Source organism: Kryptolebias marmoratus, linkage group LG7, assembly GCF_001649575.2.
Source record: "Kryptolebias marmoratus isolate JLee-2015 linkage group LG7, ASM164957v2, whole genome shotgun sequence".
Taxonomy (NCBI): Eukaryota; Metazoa; Chordata; class Actinopteri; order Cyprinodontiformes; family Rivulidae; genus Kryptolebias; species Kryptolebias marmoratus.
In genome coordinates, this window is record NC_051436.1 from 1950368 (window position 1) to 1961298 (window position 10931).

The window sequence follows — 10931 nt, forward strand, 5'->3', positions numbered from 1 at the left end:
AGAAGAGACTAGACCGCAGAAACGGTGGCGAATCACTTTAGAAACAATAAATATTGGGTTAAAGTTGCAAAAAGTTGCGATTTCGCGGGGTTTGCTTGATTTTGTGTTAATAGTTGCGATCGCAACATTGCCAAATCCTGGAGGGTCTGTAAAGTGGTTCGACTCGTACCTTTGCAGCCATAAAACCGCCACGTTCTCCTTCCTCCACTCCTGGTAGACGTTCTGAACCTCGGAGTCTGAACGGTCTGGACCGAGCTCAGAAAGCAGCGCCTGAGTCAGAAAGTTCTGCAGGCAGACCCGGGCTGACGAGGCCACGAGCCAGTAAACCGGATCCTCCAGAACCACCGAGTGGAACGACTGCAGGGAGAACTGGAGCCACTGAGGAGCAGGAGAGGAACCCGGGTTCTGGAGGAGCAGGAGAACCAAAAACACCTGATTCATACGAGATGCTGTCGGTGTAACGGCTGACAGACATGAAGGTGTGGGTTTTACCGGTGCGGTCCTGCGGTATCGAGTCAGCGTGTCCTGCAGCAGGGACTTTATGTCATCAGCTTCATGCAGAACATTAATCAGGACCTGTGCAACAAAAACAAAACTCTGTCTTCACATTTAAAGTTCAAAACAAACCTGAGCTGAAAGGATTTGTTTTTCAGCCCAGAAGCTTCAGAGATGAATCTGCTCAGCAGCTAAAAGCATAAAAAAAGTTTATAATATCTGCTGTTTCTAAATTATTGTGAACTAAAATCAGATGAAGAGTGGAGAGAAACTCTCAGAAGTTTAAAAAGACAAAAAACAGCATCTAAGGTTAAAGATAAAACAAAATCTGAATATTAACGTTTTATAAACTGGAGCCAAAGGTTTAATAATTGGGCTAAAACTTAAAAAAACAGAGTTAAAGGTAAATAAGGTTTTAAGTCAAACAGTAACGAAAATAATCTAAGATTAAAGACGTTAAAACTGAAACTGAAACAGGGTCAAACGGTTCTGAAATATATCTGAAAAACAAAACCTTCAGTCTGTCAAACATTAACTCTGCAAAAATCAACTCAGCTCTGTGACTACCCTCTACTTTAAGCCCCTCCCACCAAACGAGACACAGACCCTAACACTACAGAGTAAACACAGAACGGGCGGTGACCTCTGACCTCCAGCGTGCTGCTGACTCTGTGCAGGTAGAGCGCCTCCTGCTGGATGAACCTGGAGTAACAGCCCTTCGTCACAGAACCGGACCAGAACCCTCTGAAGACGCAGGACGAGCGCAGAATGTCCTCCGCCAAGACAGAGCTGGAGTCCCACAAAACGTCAAACAAGCTCACACCGGGGACGAGACCTGAGGGACACAGAGAGGACGATGCCCGAGTAAGACAGAGAGGACAACTCCTGAGGGAGACGGAGAGGACAACTCCTGAGGGAGACAGAGAGGACAACTCCTGAGGGAGACGGAGAGGACAACTCCTGAGGGAGACAGAGAGGACAACTCCTGAGGGAGACGGAGAGGACAACTCCTGAGGGAGACAGAAAGGACAATGATCCAAAACACAGCAGCTAATCTACAACAGAACGGCCCAGAACCAGAACCAGAACCTCAGAGAGCTGAAGCAACGCTGGAAAGAAGAGTGGGCCACAGCTCCTCCACAACCAGGAACCCACAGAGTTCTGTTGCTGGAGGAAGAGGAGGATGTTTGAAATGAACCCGCTCCGGCTCACCTGGCTCACCTGGCTCATCTGGCTCACCTGGCTCAGGTGTCTTCCTGCTGCTGAGGGTCACACTGAAAGCAAACAGAAATCAGACATGGAGTTCTTCCTTCTGGAATCAGATGTTTGGTCTTACAGTCAGAAGATTCACACAGACGGTTCTTCATCCGTTACATGTTGGGTTTGATGCTCTCTGCATCAGAATCACCAAACCGGCCGCTGGTCCGGGAGGCGGGATGAGCTCAGATCAGCTCCGGTTTCACAGAAATTATAATCCATGTGTGGTTTGTTGGGTTTGGTGTCGCATAAACCTAAAGCCTGACATGAGCGACGTGTTCAACCAGCAACCAGCAACAGGCAACCAGCTGATCGTTTAGTTCTGACCCGCTTTAATGGATCTGAACTGTAAGGAAATAAACACCTACAGCAGAAAGACTATTTGTGAGTAATCTGATTACTTCTGCAGACTTTTCCGGGCTGAAGCGGCGCAGACGTAGAACCGGAGTTCTCCACAGGGGGCGCTCTTCAGTTCTCCACCTGAAAACAAAACAGACATCACTTCCTGTTTTATTTTGGTTCGGTTTTTAATTAAATAATTCTCTCCTCCGCAGACGGGTTGGTTAACCAGGTTTATATTAGTTATGGTCGCTTTCAGGAAAAATTAACCATTACAGACAGTAAAGATGGAGGTGGAGACTCGATCCGTCCCAAACTGGAGGACCAGATCTGACCCGGTCTAAATGTTATCCTGGGGACCAGATGAAACGCCAACAAGGGCCGGATCTGGCCCGCGGGCCTTGAGTTTGACCCGTGTTCTATGTTGTGAGGGTGAATGAGGTCAATCTGAACATGTTGATGTTTATGTCTAATCATAGATGTAAAAAATCAGCTGCATTTAGTAAAAATTGGCAAAAACCTAATTTTGTTTATGCTTTTTCTCAGAAATTCAAACACGTTGATTGTTTCTGGAATTAGTAACACAGCTGCTCTCTAATTAGGAGTCAAAGAAGTGTCCAGACATTCAGCTGTCGCCTCATCGGATCAGATATTTTTGTTTACTTTTTGGTGTCATTTCTTTGCAAGCCCCGCCCTCTCTGGTGTCTGCGTCCTTCTGATTGGTCCAGTCGCAGAACGAGAAATCATCACACCGTAGCCACGATCCAGTCTTCCAGAGAAGGAAAAACAAAAATATGTAAAAAGAAAACAAAACAAGGAGAAGTGGAAGCTGGGAGGTGGGAAGTCAGTTAGCTCACCTGAGGCTCCTGGTACCACCCCACCCACACAGGTGTGCTGCTGTTCACCAGCTGCAGGACGAACTGCATCTCCTCTGGTGTGTCCAGAGACACCAGGCCTCCTCCTGCCTGAGCGCACAAAGACTAACACACACACACACACAGATTAAAGAATAAATTGATCCAATCAGGTGGAGAGATTGATTTGCTTCTTATTTACGTTAGCGGAGCTCCAACGGCTCCAAACGGGCAGGAAGGCGAAACATTTCTGGCTGAAGAGGTGCCACCGAGGCGGGCAGAGAGGAGCTGCAGCCGGCCCTGCTGAGGAACCAGGAAACACCACAGAGAGGCGTGAGACAGGCGTCTGCCAAAACTGCTGAAGACTGATGGATCAGGTTTGTCCTTTTACCTGAGGGGGCCGAGGACTCCGCCAGGGAGAACACCAGGAGGAGGTGAACCATCACAAAAAGCATAATGATGCTGTAACACACGCACACACACACACACACCCACACACACATGATTCAGAAGCTTCTGTGTGAACATTAATTCACCTTTCCCTGCTTTAAACTTTTTGCCACTTCAGGGTGAAACATGCTGTCTGAAACAGTAGGATCTCATTATCTCATATCTCATAAAGTACGTGCAGTAAGACAATGAATGTCAGGTGCTTCTCAGCAGGGAGGGTAAAAACCACCAACAAGAACACCGAATCTAAATGCAGCTGACCTTTAATTTGACAGGACAGATCTGAAAATGTTTAAATAAAAGTTGTTCTTACTGTTTTCCTGCTCCTCCCGTCTGCAGTACAGGCGACGCTCTGCTGAGGCGATGATGTGACATGACAGCATATATTCAGGTCTGTCCCTCCCACTGAGACGGATGTGTCCCTCCCACTGAGACGGATCTGTCCCTCCCACTGAGACACGTCCAACAGAGCCTCCAGGCGCCAGGTCGGGACGTGGAATCGGCGTCGCCGCTAATGACGAGTAGAAACACTGGAGAACATGGAAGCTGAAGCCTCCTGGAAGGAATCATTCGATGTCAGAGTTTTGGTCAAACCTTGAGAGCAGCTCGGAGCGTTTGTTATGGATGACCCTCAGCTACTACCACCCCGGATTCCAGCTCAATATCTGCGGAAATGACCGGATTACAGCTTAGCTGTGGCAGCCATTTTAAATCTGGATCCAGTTGTGACTCTCTGAGATTTTCTGGAGATATTTTGTAAACAAACAAACAGCAGCAGGTGACAGAGATGATTGTTGTTTATCAGTAACAACAACAACAACAACAACAGCTTGTTTACTTAAATTAATTTAATCTCATTAATGACTTCATCTTGGTGTCTTCTCTGCCACATCCGACAAAAAAGGCGGAAAATATTTATTGGAAATAAATGTTTGTAATCAATAAAGTTCTGATTTTTAAAGGGATAGTTTGGCTCTTCTAAAGCGGGTTTCTGTAGGAAGTTATAAAAAAAATGTGCAGAAGAAGCTAAAACTGGGCTGTTGAAGCTAAGCAGTGCAAAACACTAGCTAAAAGCTAAGAGAGGCAAAATGCTAGCTTGCAACTAAATGTAGAAAAACAGCAAAAATGGCAAAAAATTGATACAAGCTAAATGTAGCAAAAGCTCATCTAAAAAGGTAAAAGCAGCAGAAAAGCAGCTAAAAAGTAAGAGCAGAACAGTAGCTAAAAGCTAAGTTAAAAACGGAGCCAGCAGCGGAAGAGAACAACGTTTTTGAAGGAATCTCCGTGCATTTCTATGGGGAAAATATTTGTAAATGAAGTTAAATATTTTAAAAAGTATAAAAGTTACAGAAACCAAAATTCAGAGCAGCTATCAGCTGAATGAGCCGAACGTTTTGAAATATGAACAGGTAACAAAAAAGCAGACGGTTAGTTTGTAAAACATGCACCAGATCAACAAGTTCATGGGAAAGGCGTCGGCAACTAGTTGGACAACTTCACGCTGGGAGCAGCTGACTCATTTAGGAGAATTCAAACAATTTTCTAATAATTACTGACAAACAAGTTACAGAATGGTGGTGCAGCGGCGCAGCGGTTAGAGCTGTCGCCTCCCAGCAAGAAGGTTGCAGGACTCACATGCATGTTCGGTTAATTGGTGACTCTTAAATTGTCCCTGGGTGTGAATGATTGTTTGTCTCGTTTGTCTCTCTGTGTCCCTGTGATGGACCTGTGGCCTGTCCAGAGTGTCCCCCGCCTCAGTGACTGCTGGAGACAGACACCAGCTCCCTGCAACCCAGAATGGAGAAGCGGGTAAAGAAAATGGATGGATGGATGCTAAAAAACTCTCTAACACGGGTCAAACTCAAGGCCTGCGGGCCAGATCCGGCCCTTGTTAACGATTCATCTGGCCCCCAGGACAACATTTAGATTGGACCAGATCTGGTCCTCCGGTTCGGGACGGATCGAGTCTCCATCGCTTCTCGGTTGGCCTGAAAATCTGAGCGTATTTAGTGACGTCTTCTTGTGAGAGTTACTTTAAATCCAATAAAATTTAGTTTAAATTTTTATTTTGATCTGGAAAAAGCAACAAAGAGTGCCGAAGTGTTGATGATAAACCTGACATCAGGTTTCTGGCTTAATGATTCTGCTTTAACCTGACGCCTTTTTCTCCACTTCCTGTTTTGTTTTAAAGGTAAATGTTAGCAGCTGTGTGCTCGGACTGTAGCTGATGTTTATTTTTAAGCTGTTTTAATGGAATGTGATCAAAGTTATTACAAAGGTATTGATTTGATTTTCATTGTTTATTAAAGTTTGTTTGTTCTAAACTTCATAGAATCTGTCGGTGGGAAAAGGACATTGGTTTTTCTATTTAAATAATTTGACATTTACATTTTAAATCAAAGATAATTTATACGTTTTTCCATTAAATATTGATCAAGATCGGCTCTTTGCTCTACAGTAACAATTACAGCCACACTGTTGTCTTCTTCTGCTCCCTTTAGCTACCGTTCTGCTCCTTTTAGCTACCATTCTGCTCCTTTTAGCTACTATTCTAACCCTTTGGCTGCATTTCTGATCCCTTTGGCTGCGTTTCTGATCCCTTTAGCTACCGTTTCCGCTCCCTTTAGCAGGCCTCCACCCAGAATTCGGACACGCCCCATTTCTGCTTCTTTCTGCACCAATATGAGCAGATTTCTTTGAGCAGAAACTTCCAGCTTCCCATGACCAGAATCGATACCTCTGCCACCTTCGCCGTTTGAAACGGAGAACTGACCGATTTCTAGAAGACGTTGAGCTAAGAACTCAGGTGTTAGCACCTTTGTTAGCGCTGTGGCTTTGAGCTCGAACTGCAGCTTCTTCCACAGTTTTTCACTCTCTTCTCGATCAGATAAGAGGAACTTTGTGGAACGCCATCCGTTGGGTCAGAAGTTCACTATTTGTCTGACTTTACTTTTATTTGTCTGAGTAAAATCCTGGTTAAAGTTTCTCCAGGCCTGAAGTTCAAAACTACAAAAACAACAATAGCTGATCTCAGTTCAAACATATATTGAGGCAATAAAACGTACAGGAGGCCGCTTGTAAAGTCCAACTAGCAGGAAAGAGCACCTGTATGTCAACAAGGGGGAGGTGGGTGGAAAATGGACTGTTCTTCTAGAGCTTTACAGCCAATCAGGACACTGAAGGAGCTTTACAGCCAATTTGTCCTCTTTTACCCAAACACACATTCATACAGCTCTCTCAGAGCTAATCTGAACAAATCATTCTGCAGAGTCTGATCTGTGCTTTAGATCCAGCATCAGAGGCAGGGATGGGTTTAATGTCTCGGCTAAAGACACTTCAGACTAAAGACTCGTTGGAGGACGAGGTCACAGAGGTGCAGGACTTCAAGGACTTAGGGATCGACTGTCCAGGAGGACAGGGAGTGTTGAGAAAACCAAGTGTTTAGTATTCACGGCTCCAAACGGGCAGGAAGGCGAAACATTTCTGTCCGAAGAGGTGCCACCGAGGCAGGCAGCGAGGAGCTGCAGTCGGCCCTGCTGAGGAACCAGGAAACACCACAGAGAGGCGTGAGACAGGCGTCTGCCAAAACTGCCGAAGACTGACGGATCAGGTTTGTCCTTTTACCTGAGGGGGCCGAGGACTCCGCCAGGGAGAACACCAGGAGGAGGTGAACCATCACAAAAAGCATAATGATGCTGTAACACACCCACAGGAAAACACGATTCAGAAGCTTCTGTGTGAACATCAGTTCACCTTTCCCTGCTTTAAACTTTTAGTCAATGTTTGGCTACATTTAGTGAGCCTTTTGTCACTTCAGGGTGAAACATGCTGTCTGAAACAGCAGCAGAAATACTGTTGAGAAAACCATGTTTTCAGTATTTATTCCTTTCAGAGGAATCTCAGCTCACCACTCAGCTTCTCTCACCGGATCCTTGATGTTGCAGAAAACGAGTCCAGACCAGAAGTTTAAAAACAAATCACACATTTATTTAAGCATTCAGCTGAATGGAGACAACGACTCACCAACAAGAAGAAAAAGCAACACGTTCCCAGTCGTGTCTGAAGTAATAACCCCTTCCACTTCTTTTTATTCTATAACTCATATCCTGATGCCCAGGGACCTTCAGCCTCACAGACACAACCGTTCTGTGTGATTGTTTTATCATAAGCTAAGCAGCGTGACCTCATTCCAGCAATCAAATCATTTTAGCGATATCGAAGTTTGTTCACATTTAATCTTTGACTTAGTGTAATCTCATTTCTTAGCAATCAAACTATCAAGGTTTGATTGTATTTTACAGTTTGAACTGTGTCACCATACAAACCATATTTTACACGAGTCCAGGGAGGATGGAGTGGATGGAGGAGGAGTTTCAGGAGTGATCTGTGACAGAAGGGTGGCAGCAAAGGTCAAAGGTCAGAGGAAAGGCGTTGCAGAGGAAAGTAAAGACGTGTTATTAAGACGAACAGCAGCTCTTCTTTATCCAGACAGCCTCGTTCCTCTCAGCAGCTGTGGGACGGGTTCGTCTTTAACCTTTCAGTGAGCAGAAGTGCTCTTAATTAACAAACAATTTAATTATTCAGCTCACCTTCCTCACTCTTTTGTCCGATTAAAAGTTATCTCTGTGGAGTCTCTTCTCTAGACTTTAGTTTAGGTCCCTCGTCATCAACACAGGAGCACCACAGGGCCGTGTACTCTCCCCCCATCTGTTCGCTCTGTACACCCCTGACCCGACCCCTCTGTAATGCTTGTGACGATGGGACGACCTGCAGGACGTGATCCAGAGCTGACAGCAGGGTGTGCAGGAGTTAAACACCGAGAGGATTGCTGACTTTCATTAAAACCCACCTCCACACCCTCCTCTACTTACTCCAGAGCAGAGGAGGCTGACCCTGGTCCTGGAGAGCCACCATCCTGCTCCAACACACCTGGAGGCAAACCCAGAGCAATAAAAAACTAACTTATTAAACTGAAGTATGAACAAAAACAAAGGCTGACGTGGCAGCAAAAACTAGAAACCATGTTAACCACGACACGACCGGGAACAACACGAACAGAACAACGAACCAGCGAGTGAGAGGAGGAGATGAGCCAGTTTTAAACAGCAGGGGCCGATCAGGGGAAGTGGGCACAGGCGAGAGAAAATCATGAGAGCAGGTGGAGACGGGCGTGGCAGGAAACCAAGAGCTGACTGAGAAGTGAAGGATGACCTAAATGGGCAACAAAAGACAACACAAAAATATAAGAAGAAACACAAAACCTGACAAATTTATGGTTAAATCACCTCTTCATGTTCTGCAGAAGCCTGTTAATCACTCGTTGATTCAAACCAGGTGTGTTGGAGCAGAGGAACAGGTGAAACCTGCAGGATGGTGGCCCTGGGGACCAGGATTGCCCACTCCTGCTGTAGACTGTACATACAGTGGTACTTACAGGGTAACTGCAGGGATATACTGAGTACTTACAAGATATTAGGGGGTACAAACATGGTTCTTACTGGATACTTACAGAAGGCAAATTACAGAGTATTTACAAGGTACATATGGGGTACTCATGGTGGTACTTACAGAGTAATTGTACATACATGTAGAGGTACCTACAAGGTTACTTTATGCTGTGTCCCAGTATGGCTGAGCCTCCTATCAGAGTTGGCTTTTAATTTGTAATTTTATGAAACTATCTTTATCTGAGCATCTGTAATTTTACATGTTTTATCTTTCTATTTGCTCTAATTGTTCTTTTGCACTCTGTCGACATGTTTTTATTTCTGTAAACCTCGTTGAGTCGCCCTGCAGAGACGCCAGCGTAACGATGTAACTGGACTGGGACTTTCACAAAGAACCACAGCTGAACCAGAAGAGATCCAACAGAACCCAAAAACTGAGCCTAAACTGCGGGAGGCTCGTGGACTACCAGCCTTAGACGGTCTGGATGCTGTTTACTTTATTGTGCCTTTAAAAACCAAATAATCGTCCAAAAATAAAGAGTCCTCATGGAGGTGAAGCTCAGGAGAGCAGATCATTACAACAAAATAAAAGTTTGAGCACTCATGTCCGTCTTCAGGTCCTGAATGAGAGGATTTATTCCCGTGTTTGAGGCGAGCAGCAGAAAGAAAAGATCAACAGATCCTGGAGGGGAGGCGGCTGCAGCTGGCGTCCATCCTGGTGGAGCGCCGGCTTTCTGCTTTAATCACATAGAAACAGGTCGACTAGAGAGGAGCTCCTGGAACAGCAAATAACTGAAAAAAACGTCTCTCTTTGTGTTTAACTGGTCACCGAGCAACAGAACAACTGACCAATAATAATAATAATAATTTATTAAAGAAGATTACTGATTAAAACGTGCAGCACTTTTATTTCTGGTGTTCATTCAGATGGATAAACAATAAAAATTTGTCATATTCATTTAAAAATTAATAATTTATTAAAGTTCTAACTGTGAAGATTAAAAAGGGTTTAAATGATTTACATATTTTGGCCCAAAAGTAAAAAACTAATCGAGTAAAACAAATAAAGGTGTTATCAGTTATGAACTCTCTGAACTTTTCTTTAAGCAAACAAAAGATAAAAACAGAATTTAAAACAGTTTAAAAGTCAATATTTGGTTTTCAAACAAATCCATTTTTTCCTCTTTGGTTGATTTATTAAACGCCTGCCCTTCACGGCGGCGGGCGATCATGTAACGACCTCTGCGTGCGTTCGCTTTTTATGTTACCTGTTAGCAAAATATCTCATGAAGAACTGGACGGATTTTAATGAAACCTCCAGCAGGTCGTTGGATGAACTTTGGGGTCAAAACCAAGAAAGAATGTCTGCGGATGCTGAGCTGAGGTTTGGGGTGGTAGTAGCTGAGAGTCATCTCTAACACGCACTCTGAGCTCCAGATCTTCAGCTGCTGTTTGTCTGTTAGCAAAATATGACTTTTAGAAGATTCTGCTAAAAAAACTTACATCAGATTATTAATATTTTTAATCTGTTGAGTAGCTGAGAGTCATCCCTAACACAGACTCTGAGAGCTGAGTGTTATTTTAAAGTTTTCTTTAAAACTTTAAAATAAATAAAAAAGAGCTTCACGGTTCTCAGTCCCAGGATTCGACCTGCAGATCTACAGGTTCTGGTTCTACGTCATCCCAGCCTCATCCTCATTCTCGCTCCTCATCCTCGCTCCTCGCTGCTGGGATTTTTAATCCCGCAGAGATTCTCCGACTTTCAGGGAGTCGTCAGGAGGAGCAGCTCTGAAGGTGAGGAGCTCTGCTGATGATTACTTCTCAGAATATTTACAGGAGTTTCTGCTCATCTGCGCGACAGAAGGGGTTTTATTCTTATTAAAGAAAAGTGTGAAATATTTCCAACTGAGCTGCTGCTGTTTTAAAAACTAAAAACTAAAATAAGATCTTTTGGATTAAACTTCAGTTTAAAATAAACCTGAATGATCTTTGTTCTGTTTCAATCTTCAGTTTCTTTTATTTTTAATGGTGAAGTTTAAAATAAAAGGAACTGAAAATGATTCAAAGACAAAACATGTAATGTCTGCTT

At 44.1% G+C, this 10931-nt stretch overlaps 1 protein-coding gene across 7 annotated transcripts in view; it reads right to left on the reverse strand.

Annotated features, from left to right (window-relative positions):
* LOC108249148 overlaps positions 1–7077 on the reverse strand; it is an 11133-nt gene extending 4056 nt beyond the window's left edge. The window contains exons 1-9 of one of the 7 annotated variants that reach the window (XM_037976478.1): positions 7020–7077; positions 3148–3248; positions 2949–3071; positions 2755–2860; positions 2154–2232; positions 1702–1769; positions 1146–1333; positions 493–576; positions 170–405 (exon numbers count right to left, since the gene is read on the reverse strand). In XM_037976478.1, the coding sequence (XP_037832406.1) occupies positions 170–405; positions 493–576; positions 1146–1333; positions 1702–1769; positions 2154–2232; positions 2755–2860; positions 2949–3071; positions 3148–3248; positions 7020–7071 (1037 nt within the window). In that variant the 5' untranslated portion in view covers positions 7072–7077. Of the gene's footprint in view, positions 1–169; positions 406–492; positions 577–1145; positions 1334–1701; positions 1770–2153; positions 2233–2754; positions 2861–2948; positions 3072–3147; positions 3249–3336; positions 3425–7019 lie in introns of those variants that run through there. The other 6 variants (XM_037976479.1, XM_037976477.1, XM_037976476.1 and 3 more) reach the window with 6 other exon arrangements.
* Between the last annotated feature and the right edge of the window lie 3854 nt (positions 7078–10931).